At 40.8% G+C, this 19,413-nt stretch overlaps 1 protein-coding gene across 1 annotated transcript in view; it reads left to right on the top strand.

Moving 5' to 3' along the window:
- The window catches only part of C11H2orf61 (chromosome 11 C2orf61 homolog), a 34,933-nt gene continuing 18,220 nt past the window's right edge, over positions 2,701–19,413 (top strand). The window contains 5 exon segments of the mRNA XM_005709632.2: positions 2,701–2,733; positions 5,400–5,459; positions 6,553–6,810; positions 18,265–18,329; positions 18,539–18,593. Of these exon segments, the coding sequence (XP_005709689.1) occupies positions 2,701–2,733; positions 5,400–5,459; positions 6,553–6,810; positions 18,265–18,329; positions 18,539–18,593 (471 nt within the window).

The following is a 19,413-nucleotide window of genomic DNA, read 5'->3' as shown; positions in this document are numbered from 1 at the left end:
CCTGAGCCTCCGTTACCTTACATGTAAAATGGGTGTAATTTACCCAGGTGGTTTCTAACTTGGCTTTTGTAATAATCTTAGGTAAAGCACTTAGCATAGCGTCAGACATGACTGAGCACACACACACAGCACTTAGCATAGTTCTTAGTATTTGCATTGTATTATATGCTGTTAATCAGTTACAATCCTTAAAAAATGAGGGAATTAGGCAAAGTTAATATTGGCGCTTTTCTAGTTCCAATAGTTTGAAGTAAGGTGGTAAGGTGGAAGGGGAAAACGTTTTTTGGTTACTTGTGCGCATCACACTGCTAATTTTATATTCTTGTAGTTTTAACAAAAGTCACACAGTTAAGCATTACATAATCTTAAATCAGAACTATAAAAAACCTTATCTTTTAAGTCTTAACCATATTACGTGGTTTATATTAGAAGCAACATAGTAATTGTTAATTTTTTCTCAATACAATCTGTAGCATGTTTGCTTTCAGATAGTTAACCAGAACTATCACTGTGCAGTTAAAAATGATTCTATAATATAAAGTATTTTATCTAGAATTTTTATTAAAAATCTGATGCATAGCATAGGCACCGTTGATCTCTACATAGTGTAATCTTGTATTCACAAAGAGAACGGCCTCCTCCCTTTAAAACTGCTGTTATGGTAACCTGAAAATCAAACAGTATACTGTACAAGACTGTTTTCTTAAGGGGACATTTTGTTTATTCTACATACTTAGTCTGTTTTATTGGCAGAGTCCTTGAAATCATTGACCCATGCTGTTTCTATTTTTGCAATACCCAAAAAACTATTTTCTCATCTAGGTGTTCCCTTATATTTCATACCTTCTATGGGTTTCTGGACTTCTCTGTACCTTTCATTGTATTCAGTCTCTAGGGTACAAGTCCCTAGTCTGCTGAGCCAGTTTTACAGGCTCAGCCAAAATAAGAAAGTAAAATGAGGCACAGTAATGGACTGGCTTAATCACTTTAGGTGAAAGTTCTGTATTTTACTTGTCTTTTGGTCTTATAACTTCAGCTTTTTATTTCAAACCTGGTGCCTGGCTCCTCCTGCCCTTTGGCTGTTTTTAAGGCTTTGTTAAATGAATTTATTGAATAGCCCCAGTATTTTAGGAGAAGTTTAATGGTGTCCTCTCTTGCAACCCAGAAAAGTCACCCACACGATTACCTGTGAGTACTTGTTAGAGAATCTCAGTCTGTATTTTAACAATATTGCCAGATACTTCATGTGCACATTTGAAAAGTGCTGCTATAGTCCATTTTCTGGTTTTAACTTATAAAAAAACTTACTGTGTTGAAAGGGCTTGGATATGTTTCAAATTAGGGGAGACATGATTTGTCACAGTGAGTCTTCAATAAAGAAGGCACAGGGTCCTTCAAGAGACTTAGAGGAGCTGACCCTTGAGGGTTGCCAGACCATGAAGAAGGGAATAGCATTTCAAGCAGAAGGGTCAGCATTTGGGGAGACATGGTGGGCGGCATGTTGGATTTGTAAGTGTACATCAGATCAGGAGGTTCTAATGGGAAGAGGAGGCTAGATTGTAAATTTTGCTTTTGTTCTAAAGGCAATAATTATTGAATGCATTGTGCTAAGACTGTTCAAGGTTTCAATGAAGTTAATCATGATTACCCCATGTGGGTTCCAATATATTTCACCTCTTTATAATAAATCAGCAAATACGAATCCTGGTAAGGGAGAAGAGGGATTCAAAAAGGATGGAAAAGGAATCGGTGCAGTGATGAACTGAAGTCAAGCTTGCTAAGAGCTTGAGGAATCCCCATGGGTTTTGGCAACTGAATAACTGGCTAGTTTATTTACTAAGTGCAGTTTTTAACTTAAAGGTGTATGATGTCAGAGTAACGGTTTCAGGGAAGTATGGGGCAGGTGAGGAAAGAAATGAATCTACACTACTCTTGAAAGCTTGACAGGAACCAGAAACTCCATGGTATAGTGGACCATTGCGGGCACTGGAGTCAGGCCTGGATTTGAACTTGGTTCTGACACTGTTGTGTGATACAGTCTGCTGTGCCAAACTGTCCAAGGAAGCCTGTTTCCCTCCTGCATAAAATGGGATTGATACCTAATTCACAGGGTTATTTTGAGGATTAAATACATGTGAAGTATTTGAAACACAGCAGGTAATCGAACTATTAAGGTTGAGGGGACGTTTGGTTTTAAAGATGGAAATATGTATAGGTTGAGGAGCTACAGCCAAGATAGGCTGACAATGAAAAGGGTCTATACAGAGGGTAAAGGGTGGTCCGTGGTTTCACAGAATTGTATCCAGAGCTCACTGCACTTCTCAAAGCAGTGACACCCAGAAATTTCCTTCTGGGGGAGTTTAGAAACAATCTAAGAAAGTGGATGCTAAGGTTGATTTTCCCTTAATCATGCTATCTCCTAGCATGGAGGTGATTTGGGAAAGGGCAGGTGGAGATCATGGGATGCTCTAGCTCCTTTACAAGCCTCCTTGGCGCAGGCTCTTGGTGACTCCTGAGCCCTCGAGATTTTCTTACCATGCACGTGCGTGACGGTCTCCTCCCAAGTGCGTGCCTGCCTCCCTTCCCCCACCAGCAGAGCCAAACCTACTGGCGGGTCTCCTGCGCATGCTCTAGAGCCGGCGGACCGAGGCGCCTCCTGGCAACCGAACGCCAGCCTCGGCCTAGAGAGAAGAGGCAGCAATGGATCAATCTATCGCCATCACCTCCACCGCAGTAAGGAAGACCTGAGGCATGGGGCTTCTGCCTTGGCCTCGGTACCGCCTGCCTTCCCTGCCTTCAATTCTCAAAACACTGTTCCCCTTGCTGGGCTCCGCCAAAAACACCAGCTGTCTCTAATCCTGGGTCTTTGTGCCCCTCCGCTTCCTACCTCCATGCCTACGCCTGCAGTCCTTTCTTCCTGATCATTGAGTGCCCTTCATTTGCTTTTCTGCTGCCTAGCTCTCACTTATCTTTACCCTTCGTCCTTTGTTTCCTGTCCTGTTTCCCAGCTGCCACCCCCGTCTTAACCTATTGCTAGCTTGCGCTGGACAACTGCTTTTACAGGGTTATTAGATTCCTTCGTCTCCCTCCCTCCCCCACCATCTGCCAAGAGAGTGGGTTTTTCCTTCCTTGGGCAATTGGACTTGCTTCCTACTGTAGTATTTATAAAATATAACTGTCTTGTTTAGTTTTTAAATAAATTTGGGCAAGGGATGTTTAGCTAACTTGTGTAAAGTAATTCACCCCTAAAGTGAATATGAAGTGGGAGATAGGGGAAGTTGAGGTCACCTGTCTTGGGCTAAACAAAACAGCAGCTGCCAGGTACCTTCCTTCAGATGTGTCGTGTTTACTTCTCCCTTCTTCCCGCTTCGTTTCCCTTGCCCTAGATAGTGGTGCCAGGAGGTCCAACCAGTCCATCCTAAGGGAGATCAGTCCTAGTTGTTCACTGGAAGGACTGATGCTGAAGTTGAAACTCCAGTACTTGGGCCACCTCATGTGAAGAGCTGACTCATTGGAAAAGACCCTGATGCTGGGAGGGATTGGGGGCAGGAGGAAAAGGGGACGACAGAGGATGAGATGGCTAGATGGCATCACCAACTCGACGGACATGAGTTTGAGTGAACTCCGGGAGTTGGTGATGGACAGGGAGGCCTGGCGTGCTGCGATTCACGGGGTCGCAAAGAGTCGGACACGACTGAGCAGCTGAGCTGAACTGAACTGAGGTAGTGGTGGAGACCTGTCTTAACTTGCCTGAAAACGTTCAATTTCTGTGACTATAAATGTGCAACAGAGAAGATTCAACATAAATCTAATAAAGGGAATGTATAGGAAGAAATTCAGACTTAGCAGTGCATATGAAGCAATGCTTTTTCAGAGAAATGCCTATATTTCATAGTAAAACTGAAGCCCAGAGTTCCTTATACATGGATATATGTTAGGAAGAATGAATTATATCAGTTTACTGATTAGATTATTATTTTTAATGCCTTGTTGCTTGAGATGACCTGTATTTCACAGCAATAAAAAAGTATTCTAAATGAAAGTGAAACTCAGTATTTTAACGATTTTGCCTAGTGGAAATAACAAAAGGAAAAAACTAAGCAACTGCGTTCTGTTGCCTTCACTGTTGACAGTGAAGCACCAAAATAATTTTCTTCTTAACTTGGCAGATAAGGTATTAAAAATAAAAGCCACCACTTACTGAGTCCTGGTTGTGGGTACAGGTCTTCATGATGCCTTGTTTTCATGTCAGCTCTGGTGCCTTTTGTCCTCCTAAGAGGAAGCTGAGGTTCATGAGGGTTAACTTGCCTAGTGCACCTAGATAGTTGCTGAGCTGGAGTTCAAGCCCAAGTCATAGCATATGGAAATCTAGAAAATGGCACTTTCAACATTTGCAATATGGCCAGGAATTTGAGCCCCAATATTACAGTAATTGGATGTCTATACATTTTTACCTTGAGCTCCCTGAGCCATAAATCATAATAACAATTATACAATTTTGGGTTTACGTAACTCTTTGCTTCCCGCTGCTGCTGCTAAGTTGCTTCAGTCATGTCTGACTGTGACCCCATAGATGGCAGCCCACCAGGCTCCTCTGTCCATGGGATTTTCCAGGCAAGAGTACTGGAATGGGGTGCCATTGCCTTCTCCGCTTTGCTTCCTGCTGCTAAGTCACGTCAGTCGTGTCCGACTCTGTGCAACCCCACAGACGGCAGCCTACTAGGCTCCTCTGTCTCTGGGATTCTCCAGGCAAGAACACTGGAGTGGGTTGCCATTTCCTTCTCCAGTGCATGAAAGTGAAAATCGGAAGTGAAGTCGCTCAGTTGTGCCCAACTCTTAGCGACCCCATGGACTGTAGCCTACCAGGCTCCTCCGTCCATGGGATTTTCCAGGCAAGAGAACTGGAGTGCAATGCCATTGCCTTCTCCGCTTTGCTTCCTAAGAGCACCAAATTTTGTCACCTAATTATTCTTATGACATCTTGGTGAGATGGGGATGGTTCAGTTCAGTTCAGTTCAGTTGCCCCGTTTTGTTCGACTCTGCGACCTCATGGACTGCAGCACGCCAGGCTTCCCTGTCCATCACCAACTCCTGAAGCTTTCTCAAGTGTGTGATGCCATTGAGTCAGTGATGCCATCTAACCATCTTGTCCTGTGATAGGGATGTTTATTACTCTAATTTACGCAAAGGAAATTTAGATACTTAAAAAGCACTTAAGATCTTAAAATAGCAATTTAAGGAAATATTATAGGCAAAATTGATTATGGAGCTCTTGTTTTCATTCAGGGTGACCAGTTTCATACAGTATCAGTTTCTTCAAGTACATGTTTTATAAGTGATATTTAACTTCTAGTGATCACTTCTCAAATGAATAAGTACATTTTTATGTTTACTAATAGAAACCAACCCAGAAGTCATCATCTTTTGAAAGAGAAGGATGGTGGAGAACAGCATTAACGGTATGTGTATTTTCATCCTTTCCTATTTGAATCAGTATTTGAGTCTGACCTTTTAAATCACTAATACTTAATTTTAAGGAAATAATGGTTGTTCAGATCTACCTGGGCTTGTTTTATACTGATAATTTTAGTATCAGCACATGACTGAGAAACTAAAGTTTGAATGCAGTAAACCTTGGAAGTAAAACAACTATAGGAGTCTAGGTGTTTTACACTACAGGTTATCTTGATAAAGCCAACTAAGCTTAGGCATTCTGGAAAGGTGTTTGACTTCAGTTTTTATCTTACTTCTTCAAAAAGTAAGAGCCTACGATAGCTTGTGTTAACATGGTCAATGTGTGAAAGCAAGATGGTGATATAGGAAAGAAAGATGACCAGAAGGATCCTTCTCTCAAGATACATTATTTCTGTGTGGCAGAAATGTTTTCTATTCACACCTTTCCATAACAGAGGGGCCCTAGGGACCAAAGCCTCTTTGGAATGAAACTAATTTTAATGGTATAACTGAGTCGAGTGCTCAGTGGGAAGATGGTCACAAAAGCGGCAGTGACTAAACTGTCGGGCCTGGCCATTCAGCCATACTGTGGTTGTGATTTGAAAGTCCCAAACCTCTTATTGGACTAATTAGACCATGTGTTCTGCCAGTTCATCCTCAATCTCGTGTTATTATCCTATAGCTTCCCACTTGAGAGTTAGAAAGAAACACGTGGTATCTATCCACTAAGCTGAAGTAGGATAACTTCTGTTTAGTCACGAAAGTTATTCAGAGGGTTCTCATGAGAGACCTGACATTGATAGTCAAATAGAATCTCAAATTTAAGTATCTTTGAGGCTACTTTTAAAAAAGTTAAAGCTTTATCTATGGCCATAACCCATTTGCTATAGTTAAGCAATTGTCGCAGAAAGGAAGTCATCATGACTGTCTTGAAATGTTGTTCTGTGGGGAGTGTTTGCTTGATGCAATTTTATTAAAACATTTCTCTAAGTAAAACAAAGAGAAATGCTACTTAGGAGTGACCTTTGAAAGAATGATGCTTTAGGAGATGTTACCAATTTACATACTAACTTGAAAAATGATATCAATTCTCCACAGAACACTCCTAATCCTGGCACTTACCACTTGAAAACTTTTATTGAAGAATCCCTGTTAAATCCAGTGATAGCAACCTACAATTTTAAAAATGAAGGAAGGAAAAAACCACCTCTTTTGCAAAGAAATGATCCAGTGCTAAATGACCTTCCCCAGTACATGCCTCCTGACTTCTTGGACTTGTTAAAGAAGCAAGTGGCCACTTACTCATTTAAGGACAAACCACGGTCAAGTCCCAGCATGCTGGTTTACAGAGATCAGGTAAAGTGCTAGTAGCAGTTGGCTTTGTGTGGGAAAGCTATCAAGAGGCCCAGAGGAAAATATTCTCTATACTTCGTATCTTCCCCAGGAGAAATTGAAAATCTATAGGATGCCTTATTTCTTCCAGAAATCAAACAAAGCGTGCTTCACTTGCAGATATGTCCAGCAAGATATTTCCCTTCTCAGCCTAACGTGGACATGGGAAATTTTTTTTTCCTTGCTAGGCACTCTTGGTAGGATTCCCCTGACTTGGGGTCTTATCTATGATGGGGCCATGCTTCTGGTCTCTTCAAGCAGTTGATATGGTATGTCCTCGTTTTTTTAAAGAGAAAACTGCCTTTCAGTGACTTGTCCTCATATTAGAGTGTGAATATGACTATACACCATAGGAAAGCTTTTGCAAGAATTTCTTGCAGAAATGAGCATTGTGATATCAGTAGAGTCAGGTTGTACTCTAAGCTCTACCAGTTCATGCATCACATAAAGGATACTGAGCATGGCTGCTTATAGCCCTGGGCTAGGTTCTGTAAAGGGAAGATGTTCCTGACATAGAAATATTTAAGTAACAATACAAGAGCAAATAGATCAAGTGCTAAGATAAATGGTGTTGCAGGAAAGGCCTAGAGAGAGCTCAGTGAAGGTGGGATTGAAAGGCTAGAATGCTCCCTGGATTGAGTAGGACTGAAGTTGGACCTTGGATAATATATAACATTCCTGTGGCTCTTAATAATTTACTGTGAGCTTCCGCGTATATTCTGTTAGTAGTTCTTCCCAGGCATTCTGAAATAGGCAAGATGGATGTCACCCCCATTTTACAGATGAGAAAACTGAGGTGAATAGGGATGAAGTAACTGGTTCCAAGGTGCATAGCTTATAAAGAAGGCAGTGCTTTTTTATGATTGACCCAATTTTATTTTGTTATTATTTTTTATTAAAGTATCGTTAGATAGCATCACCGACTCAAGGAAATGGATTTGAGCAAACTCCAGGAGATAGTGAAGGACAAGGAAGCCTGGCGTGCTTCAGTCCATGGGGTTGCAAAGTCTCAGACATGACTTAGTGACTGAACAACATAGTTGGCTTACAGTGTTGTGTTAGTTTCAGGTGGACAGCAGAGTGATTCAGTTATGCATATATATATCAGTTCAGTTCAGTTCAGTCTACCTCGTGCCTCTGGCCTTGAATGAGGGGCAGGGTTTCAGTGGGTGGAACCCAAAGGAGGCATTTCACAAGAAGGGTGGAGTTGAGACATGGACTTTGTCATTTGGGACTTTGGGCCTTAATATCTTCTATTTATAAAGGAGCTAATAATATGTATCAGTCTTTACAACCTTATCAGGATAGTATGATCATAATCTGAGATGATGCATTGCCACGTGGAGGAATGGAAGGGGCTGTGGTTATTAGAATGGACAAGAAATCTTCAGCAAAATGAACCCATGTTGCGTCCAAGCAATGAAACTTTCCTAGGGCTTTGCAAATGATGGCTTTGAAACAGGACAGAATGATAAATGTTCACAGGGTAAATCTTGTCCTGTTCGGTTCAGTGGATGAATACAAGCACTGAATTATACATAGACTTTTATGGCTTGGTATCAGGTAACTAGGCGATATGTGAAATCGTCTTGGCCACCTCCTATGCAAAAATCATTCTTCCTCAGCCTCCTCCACCATTTACTTCCCTTCTGCTTCCTCTCTTCTGACTTTTTTTGGGTTTCTGAAGGTAGACACAGGCCCCCTGCTGAGAGAAGAAAAAATAGATGGTTGGTATTAGGCAAAATTTAATGCTTTAAAAGACCAAAAGAATTTGGCTTATCCAGAGGGATGGATAAAATGTTCTAAAAATACTTTCCTTATTTCTTTTTTTTTCTTTCTCCTTTCTCTTCCACCTCCCAGAAAGGCTTGAGCTCCAGAAACTAGAAGAATCAAATGTTTTCCTAATTTTCTATTTCAAAGGTATATGATAACATATTCACAAGAGGAGAGATATTCAGATGTAACCCTGTTTACTCACCAATAAAATTCATAATTCTGATTTTTTAATGGCAGAACTCAGTAAAACAGTCATTTGAGTTCAAGGTGGTAGATACAGTATACATTATTGTTATTTACTAAGATCAGCATTCTCAAGCTTCATAATTCTTAATAGAATAGTCCCGTTATACCTCATTAATTCTGTTCTTTATTTGTAAGAAAGTTTTTACTATTTTTAACACCTTTATTCTGAAGCATATGATTCAACTAGAGAATCTGTATCGAAGAATCATCTGTGTGTTTATATTTATATTTTAACGTGTGTGTGTCTGTGCACGGTGGTTGTTCAGTCACTCAGTCGTGTCTGACTCTTTGCGACCCCATGGAGTATAGCCCGCCAGGCTCCTCTGTCCATGGAATTTCCCAGCAAGAATACTGGAGTGGGGTGCCATTTCCTTCTCCAAGGAATCTTCCCAACCCAGAAATCGAACGCATGTCTCCTGCATTGCAGGCAGTCTTCTGCACTGCAAGTGGGTTCTTTACTGCTGAGTCACTAGGGAAGCCCCATGTCTGTGTATATACTCATCTATATCTGGCTCTTTCCAAAGACTATTTGATATGGACCTAAAATTTTTACAATCATTTTTTTTCTTATCAGAGAAATAGTACATTTTTATTTTAGCATGTATATTCAAATATTCAAAAGTGGGACCATGTCTCTACAGTATGTGGTTTTATGACCTGATTTTCCCCAGTGTTGCTAACCCCTGGGTTACCTCCTCTACCTTATAGCTCCTTTGCTCCCTGCCACTCTTTCCACTGCTCCTGTCATAATTTCAGTACATTCAGAGATGATGATGATTTTCCAACAATCTGGCTTCTCAGTGTTTTGAACTCTTCTTCACTTCAGCCACTCACTCCTTAGATTTTTTTCGACCCCAATCATTTCAGCCATCCTTAATTTCAGTTGCACGCGTTGCGCTATGATCACTGTCCCCAGATCTTCTGCCTTGCTCACTCTGGCATCCCAGCCTCCACAATTTTTCTGTTCCCCCCAGTCTACAATCCACTGGTCCTGCTGTTACTGGAAAAATGGGTTTGCCTCTTGGTGGATGTTGAACCAAAAGATACAACCAAGCCAAAGAGCAGAGAAGGAAGAATTATTGCTGCTGCTCTCAAGGCCTCAAATCACTGTCATCCCTTGGGTGTCCCCACCATCCACAGGCTCTGGACGAGCTTGTGCAAGTGTGTGCATGTGTGTGCAGCATGTGTCTGTCCAAGACCCTATCTGCTTACACTACCACCTTTCATTGCCTCTCAACTTGCTGATATTTTCCTTCCTTTCAAAGCTTAAGTTCCATAGTTACTCATTAGAGTTACTCCCTGCACACAACCTCGGTTCCTTGACCTCTTGATGGCTCATCTTACTTGTTTGGCAAAGTCACAACCCTGGTCAGATCTCTGTGAACTTGGACCCTGCATTTGTATAGCTGAATGACTAGTCTCATTTTCAATTCTTTACCACCCATGGGTACAGAATTGTTGTCGTTCAGTCCCTAATCTGTTTACTCTCCCATTCTCCTAAGGTAGATTTCTCTTACATCTTTCTTCTTTCCAAATCCTAAACACCTCCTCCTCAATCCTCATTCTTTTTTTCTCTTCTCAGCCTTTTGGCTTGTTCAGCCCCTCCTTCCTGCCTTCTTCCATTTGGAGGCCCAGGCATGCATACCTCTTCCCCATCTGCTCTCCCTCCCTGCTGATCTGATTTAGTCTCAAGGCTTTGAACACCAGCTGTTTGTTTGTGATTTCCGAATGTATATCTCCTGCCCAGACTTCTCTGTTGAACTCCAGGCTTGTATATCCAGTTGTTGTTTTGACTTCTCTGTTTTATGTCAAATTCAGGGTTTCTCACCCTTGGCTCTGTTGACTTTTTGGACAGGATAATTCTTTGTGGTAAGGGGAAGTCCTATGCTTTGTAGGATGTGTAACAGCATTTCAGGATAATTAGATGCCAATTAGCAGCCCCCTGCTCCCAGTTGTTCTTCGCTGGTGGCTTAGACAGTAAAGAATCTGCCCTACAATGCAGGAGACCTGGGTTCAATCCCTGGGTTGGGAAGATCCCCTGGAGGAGGGAATGGCAACCCACTCCAGTATTCTTGCCTGGAGAATCCTCGTGGGTAGAGAAACCTGGTGGGCTACAGTCCATGGGGTCGCAAAGAGTTGGACACGATTGAGTGACTAAGCATACTTCCCAGTTGCAACAACCAAAACTGTCTTCAGACATTGTTCAAATGTCCCCTGGGGAAGGAGGGAAGTGAAAAAAAAAAAAAATTTGATTGAGAACTTCTAGGTTTACTCTTTGTAACAGTGGGTGTGATCTCTGAGTGGCTCTTTCCAAGGCTAGCAGGTTGATGGTGAACTGGCTTCATCTGTGACCTCAACTCTTGTGTCTCCCCTCATTCTGGTCCTGACCAATGGCCTCTTCCAGGCTGCTTCTTGAATTTGCTACTCCCAATCCAACCTCATGTCTTTGCAACGGATCTTCCTTCATCTAGAATGCTCTTATCACAGATATCCATGTGACTTATTCCCTCTCCATCTTCAAATCTTTGTTCAAGGGTCACTTTCTCGGTGAGCTTCATTTAAATTGGCCATCTGACACCCCGACCTTTCCTGCCCTCCTCTTTTGTTTCCTAAGAACCTAGAGCCATCAGTATACTATATAATTTATTTACAGTTTGCATTTATTATTTGTTGTCTGCCTCCTGCCATGAGAGTAAAGCTTTATGACGGCCTGAATACTGCCTCTAGAATAGTGTCTGATTGGTTAATATTTGTTGAATGCATGGAATGAATTGATTGCTTGTATTTCTGAAATCCGACTGGGCCTTCATCATTTTGTTTCCCTGGATGTGTGATTATCTTTGACTGCATTGTTCATTGCCCCTGAAAGGTTGTTTCCTTGGATTCCCTAAGATGAAAGTGTTTTTCCTTCAGAGAAAGTTTGTTTTGGGTTTCTGCTAATATTTAGGGTGGTGCCACTTGAAATACACTGCTTATATATTCTTGGGTCACTCTAGTGATGGGAATTTGGACCAGAATCCATGAAAGGAACCAGCCCGTGGTCATACTCTTTCGAGGATGGGTTTCTCCCTGTTGTCTCAGTTCTGCGTAGCACCAAGACATCTCTTGCTGTACCCCCCTTAGCACTGGGGTGAGGTGGGAGGGTGGCTTTCAGGAAACTCCCTTTAGGGCCTCCAGTTTCTGTGGGTAGGACTCCCACCAGATCACCATCATTGATGATCCAAGCTTTGGCCTCTGGATTCTTCTAGGGCTCTAAAGTTCACTCAAATCCAGGTCTGTTCCTCTGCTGAGTTTAGTCTGGACCAGCTGAAATCCTTTGAGCAAAACTAGGCCATTTGTAGCTCTGGTTTCTTGCTATCTCTTGGTTTTGTTGTTGCTCAGTTGCTCAGTTGTGTCTGACTCTCTTGCCACCCCATGGACTATAGCCCTCCAGGCTCCTCAGTCCCTGGGACTCTCCAGGCAAGAAGCTGGAGTGGGTGGCCATGCCCTTCTCCAGGGGATCTTCCTGACCCAGGGATAGAACCTGAGTCTCTGATGTCTCCTGTCTTGGCAGGTGGATTCTTTACCACTGGCGCCACCTGGGAAGCCCATCTCTTGGTGTAGGGATCTTATATTCCTTATGACTTTATTATCAGTTTCATATCTCGTTAAAAGCTCTTGTTTATTTTGTATATTTTGTCCCTCATTTCTAGTAGTTGTCTACAGTGGGAAGGTTCATCATCCAAATAACCTAGCCTGCCATTAGCAGAAACCAGAACTTTTCTTTTTCCTTTGAAATATATTTTGAATCTTTTCCATGCATCATGATGCAAAGAAATGGAAAGATATCCCATGTTCATTGTTCAGAAGAGTTAATATAGTTGAAATGTCTGTACTACCCAAATCAATCTATAGATTTAATATAATACCTGTCAAAACACCCATGAATTTTTTTTTTTACTTAACTAGAACATAATCCTACAATTTATATGGAACCACAAAAGACCTTGAATAGTGAAAACAATCTTGAGGCAAAACAACAAAGCCAGAGTTATCACCCTCTCTGATTTCAAACTATACTACAAAGTTACAGTGATCAAAACAGCATAGCAATGGCATAGATAAATGGGACAGAATAGAGAGCCCAGAAATAAAACCATGCCTTTATGGTTAATTAAGTTACAACAAAGGATGCAAGAATACACAGTGGGAAAAAGACTGTGTCTTTAGTATTGATGCTGGGAAAACTGGACAACCACATGTGAAAGAATGAAATTAGGGTATTTTCCTACGTCATCCTAATGAGTAGGGTTGGATCTTTTAATTTGCCCCAATTTTCTGACCTTAGAGTTGGTACAACACAACTGAAATACATATCCACACTAATAGCTTCCTGTCTTTTTCTGTGACTCCAAGCTACTGCAGGATTTCTGAGTGCCTAATCAGCATGGATTGAAACATTGATTAACTAGGAGTAGCTGTTTTTATGGGCATATTGTCTAGATTCTCTGAGCCTTACATTACAAGTGAGGAACGAAGAAGCATAGGTAGGAATTAGAGTAAAATGTACTTACTGTATATAAATGCATGCATGCAAACATGCTTTACATATATGGACAAGGGAGCCCTCCAGATAGCTTGCAACATGTTCAGCGATGAACAGAGAAGCAATCTCTTATGTAAGGCAGCTGAGTATCTAAGACTTCCTGGAAAAGTCTTAGTCCTCCCTCAGCTATATTGAATAGCAAAGAGTGGCCAATGCCAAGTAAAGCAGGACAAATAAAGAAGCTATGGATAACCAGTATTCCTTTCTAGAGTAAGGCTAAGAGTTTTTCCATGATTGCTTCATTGAAAAAACTCTTAGGCAATTGCTGAGTATAGATGAATAAAGAGTGGCTTTAAAGTTTTTTTTTCCCCCTCACCTTTCAGTTCTCTTTCTTCCTTCTCCTCCTGTATATGTGTATATAAGGTGCCTGAGTGGGAGAGAGAGGGAGCAGAGAGCAAGGAGCATGAAGCATGCATTCACAGTGTAAAGTTAATAGAAAGCAAACACCTGTGTCATCGTCATCAAAATCAAGAAGTAGAATGCTGTGCCCCCCAAGAAAGCCCCCTGCTTAAAATACATTTCTATGCTTCCAGCATATAATAATAATAATAAATACCTATGTTCCCTAGATGTTTATTCTGTCCAGTGAGCAATGAACAATGCACAGGTGCATTAGGACATTGTGTCTATTTCATCATAAAATTTGTATTTACTGTTCTTATCACTGAATCCACAGAAAATGCCTCTGCAGTCAAAATTCTGTATTAATATATGAAAGATAGCTGTAGGATCAGATACAATAGGTGAACTTACATGAGGCAGATAACACCAGGATATGAACGTCTCGTTTCCAACAAGAGCTGTATTGTATTTTTAAATCTGATTTTAAATTAATAGGGGTGGAAGAAGAGTGTCCATTTTGAGAAGGATTCAACTCCTCCCTGCCAACTCCTTGAACACAAGACGTTTCCATCTGTCTTCCCCTGGCTTCTCATTCTCTTTCTTTTTCTCCATCCCTCCCTTCGCAGAGCCAGTTTACCAGTTCTGTGCTCACCAGTTCCTAACTCTCCCTTACTTCTCTTACTCTGGGCTGACATCCACAGACCCAGGAATAATGGAGCTATCCAGGTAGTTTATAACAAGTTTCACAATGGGCAGAGAGACAGTCTGTTCTACAATGTTCTTCCTTCTTAGGATCTCCCCCTTGCCCCACTCAAGGAAGTCTTACCCTTCTTTAAAGCATACTCAAATCTTGCTGTCTTTACCATCTTTATATCACCCAGTTAGATTTATTTATTTCTTCCCCCAACCCAGCTTAACTGAGGTCTAACTGACAAATAAAATTGAACTTATTTAAGGTGTACAACATGATTTGATATATGTATAAATTGTGAAATGATTACCACAGTCAAGTTAATTAACACATCGATCACCTCACACAGTTACCATTGTGTGTGTGTGTGTGTGTGTGTGTGTGATAAAAACACATCAGATCTACTCTCCTAGCAATTCTCAAGTGTACAATACAGTATTATTAACTATAGTCACTATGCTGTGCATTAGATCTCCAGAACTTATTTATCTTATAATAAAGTTTGTATTTTGACCAACGTTTCTCCATTCCCCCCATCTGTCAGCTCCTGGAACCACCATCTTACCCTCTGTTTCTATGAGTACAGCCCTTTCATATTCCACACGTCAGTGTTACAAAATGGTATTCGTCTTCCTCTGTTTGGCTTATTCGACTTAGAATAATGCTCTCCAGGTTCATCCATGTTGTTGCAAATGCTAGGGTTTCCTTTTTTTTAACGGCTGAACAACATAATATATACAGTAAGGGGCTATATATCACACTTTCATTACCCATTCAACCATGGATGGACACCTAGTTTATTCCCATAGCTCGGTTGTCGTGAATGATGCTGCAGTGAATGTACACTGAAGCTATCTCTTCCAAATAAGGATTTTGTTTCCTTTGGATATATACCCAGAAGTGGGACTGCTGGATGATATGGTAGTTTTGTTTTTGATTTTTGAGGAGTCCAATACTGTTTTCCATAATGGCCATACCATTTTATGTTTCCACCAAAGTGCGCAGTTCAGTTCAGTCACTCAGTCGTGTCCGACTCTTTGCAACCCCATGAACTGCAGCACGCCAGGCCTCCCTGTCCATCACCAACTCCCAGAGTCTACCCAAACTCATGTCCATTGAGTCGGTGATGCCATCCAACCATCTCATCCTCTGTCGTCCCCATCTCCTCTTACTCTCAATGTTGAAAAGCATCAGGGTCTTTTCAAATGAGTCAGCTCTTCACATCAGGTGACCAAACTATTGGAGTTTCAGCTTCAACATCAGTCCTTCCAATGAATACTCAGGACTGATCTCCTTTAGGATGGAGTGGTTGGATCTCCTTGCAGTCCAGCGAACTCTCAAGAGTCTTCTCCAACACCATAGTTCAAAAGCATCAATTCTTCAGCACTCAGCTTTCTTTATAGTCAAACTCTCACATCTATACATGACTACTGGAAAAACCATAGCATTGACTAGATGGACCTTTGTTGGCAAAGTAATGTCTCTGCTTTTTAATATGCTGTCTAGTGGTCATGTATGGATGTGAGAGTTGGACTGTGAAGAAGGCTGAGCGCCAAAGAATTGATGCTTTTGAACTGTGGTGTTGGAGAAGACTCTTGAGAGTCCCTTGGACTGCAAGGAGATCCAACCAGTCCATTTTGAAGGAGATCAGCCCTGGGATTTCTTTGGAAGGAATGATGCTAAAGCTGAAGCTCCTAAAGCTGAAGCTCCAGTACTTTGGCCACCTCATGTGAAGAGTTGACTCATTGGAAAAGACTCTGATGCTGGGAGGGATTGGGGGCAGGAGGAGAAGGGGACAACAGAGGATGAGATGGCTGGATGGCATCACTGACTCGATGGACATGAGTCTGAGTGAACTCTGGGAGTTGGTGATGGACGGGGAGGCCTGGCGTGCTGCGATTCATGGGGTCGCAAAGAGTTGGACACGACTGAGAGACTGGACTGAACTGAACTGAACTGAGGGGGCGACTTCACTTTCACTTTTCACTTTCATGCATTGGAGAAGGAAATGGCAACCCACTCCAGTGTTCTTGCCTGGAGAATCCCAGGGATGGGGGAGCCTGGTGGGCTGCCGTCTCTGGGGTCGCACAGAGTTGGACATGACTGAAGTGACTTAGCAGCAGCAGCAGCAGCAGCAGCAGCAGCAGCATGTTACACTTAAGCATTCAATAATTTTGAAGGGTCTAATTTTGTTTTTTGCACATGGATCTCCAGTCTCCCAGATACCATTTATTGAAGAGACTACAGCTTCCTTATTGTGTATTCTCAGTGCCCTTGTCAAAGATTAGTTGGCCATTTCTGTCTGGATTTATTTCTGGGCTCTGTATTTTGTTCCATTAGTCTATGTGTCTGTTTTTATGCTAGTAACATACTGTTTTGATTACTGTAGCTCTGCAGTATAGTTTGAAATCAGAATGTGTGATATCTTCAGCTTTGTTCTTTCTCAAGATTGCTTTGATTATCTGGGGCCCTTTGTGGTTCTATATTGATTTTAGAGTTGTTTCTTCTATATCTTTGAAAAAACGCTGTTTTAGGCTAGGGATTGCACTGAATCTGTAGATTGCTTTGGATAATTTGGATATTTTAACAGTATTAATTCTTTGAGTCCATAACCATGGTATATCTTTCCATTTATTTGTGTCTTCAGCTTCTTTCATCAATGTCTTATACTTTTCAGTGTACAGATCTTCCATCTCCTTAGTCAGATTTATTCCTAACTATGTTACATTTTTGATGCTATTGTAAATGAGCTTGTTTTCTTAATTTTTTTTAGATAGTTCACTATTAGTATATAAACTCAGCTGATTTTTGTGTTGGTTTTGTATCCTGCAGCTTTGCTGATTTTGTCATTAGTTCAAACAGTTTTTTGGTGGGGTTCTTTGTTGTTTAGTTGCTAAGTTGTGAACCCATGGACTGTGGCTCACCAGTCTCCTCTGTCCACGTGATTTCCCAAGCAAGAATACTGGGAAAGAATACTGTTGCCATTTCCTTCTCCAAGGGATCTTCCCAACCCAGGGATCAAACCTGTATGTCTATATTGGCAGGCAGATTCTTTACCACTGAGTCACCTGGGAAGCCCGGAGTTCTTTAGAGTATTTTCATGTCATCTGCAAACAGGGACAATTTTACTACTTCCTGTACAATTTGGATACCTTTTATTTCTTTTTCTTGCAGAATTACTCCCTAGGACTTCCAGTACTATGTTGAATAGGAATGGAGACTTAGGCACCCCTATTCTGTTCCTGGACTCAGAGGAACAGCTTTTCACCACTGAGTATGTGATGTTAGCTATGCGTCACCCACTACCCCCCAGATGTCCAGTCTTTAACTTTTAGTATTGGTTATAGTGTTTTATGTTAGAATTGTTTATGTATTATGAGAACATGGCCTGTATTTCCCGCCACTCCTAGTAGTTCTTTACCAGCAGAGCAGGCTCACTATTTTGTGGTCGATTGGATTTGTTGAATCAAGTATACTTAAAATGTGATTATTAAAAAAAATAAAAAAAATTTAAAAAAAAATAAAATGTGATTAATTGTACAACATTTTTCTACATACCACTGCAGGTGTACTGTCATAAAATTCACCGTGTAAAGCGAGTATCTGTTGAGTGTTTTGAAGCTCTACCTTTGAAAATATACCTTTTCCATTCTTAAAACAGAAAATAAATGATATAATGTTGGTATGGTCATAAAATAAATTATATGAATGATAGATAACAAAGTGAGTTTGGGACCTCTGTTAATCTTTTATTGGTGTCCTTGTCTGTTCTGTGTAGTCAGTTAAGCTTTCACCAGGGCAATACGAGCTGCTTCCTCCACCAGTTCCCAAGCAAGCTTCCAGGTAACTAAGTACTGATTAAGTTGCTTTTACTAATTTCACTCATGCCTTTCTATTTACATACTTAACAGCCAACACTAATGACTTTTAAACCTCATTTATGCCCATTATATTCATATTTGCATTTTAAAATATTTAATAAGAATATGTTAAAGATCCTTACATTTAAAAATATGTTTGGAAAATCGTATCTTTTTTTTTTTTTAATATAGGAGCTTCGTATTTCGTTCTACGGTTCAAAGGTTTCCAACAGGCTGCTTCACTCCTGTAAGTATGTTGATAGACCATAAACTCATGATGAATTTGATATTTAAAATAGGCAGTGATTCCTTTTGAGATGTCAAGATTAACATTTTACTCATCATAGTAGAAAGGCAATGAATGATTAATGTGTTGATTCAAGATATACTTAAAATATATCTGAAGATACACCGGGGGTGGCAATGTAAGTAACACATTTGCAAAGTTATAGAAGAAAAGTAAAGGCTCTTTTACTTTCTTTAGCTTTTGATTCACATAACTTCTTATTAAGGTCATCCCTAGTCACTTGTTCAGAATTCCCTGTCCCCCTTTCTTGGTTTGTCTTTCTTCATAGTGCTCATCGCCATCTGATACACTGCATCTAAAAGTCTACTTACCGCGTTTTCATCTGTCTCCCCACAGAACACAAATGTCACAAACGAGGGGATTTTTGTCTGTTCTTGGCTTGTATACTGAGCATCTAGGAAAATGGCTCACACAGAGTGCATAGTATTTGTTGAATTAATTATTAAAACCATCAGAGATATTTGATAGATCACTGTATTATTAATAAGAAAGAAAAGTATACCTAGTTTCTTTCTTTTCAAAAATGTAAAAATTCTTTCCTGTTCCTAAAAATTTTCAAATATGTGCACATGTGTTTGATAAAAATTAACTATTTTAGATAAGTAATCAGTAGGATGCCAAAAAATAAAAAGGGAAGAATGAGAAACTATGAAGTTATTTCAGGGTGTTTGGATGGACTTTAGTTATTTATTTGTAGCTAGAAACTTAGCAGTATGAGGGGGCAGACATACAGTGAACATCTGAAAGAGGAGCTGAGATA

Source organism: Capra hircus, chromosome 11 (assembly GCF_001704415.2).
Source record: "Capra hircus breed San Clemente chromosome 11, ASM170441v1, whole genome shotgun sequence".
In the NCBI taxonomy this organism is placed as follows: domain Eukaryota; kingdom Metazoa; phylum Chordata; class Mammalia; order Artiodactyla; family Bovidae; genus Capra; species Capra hircus.
This window is presented reverse-complemented; position numbering and strand designations above follow the sequence as displayed.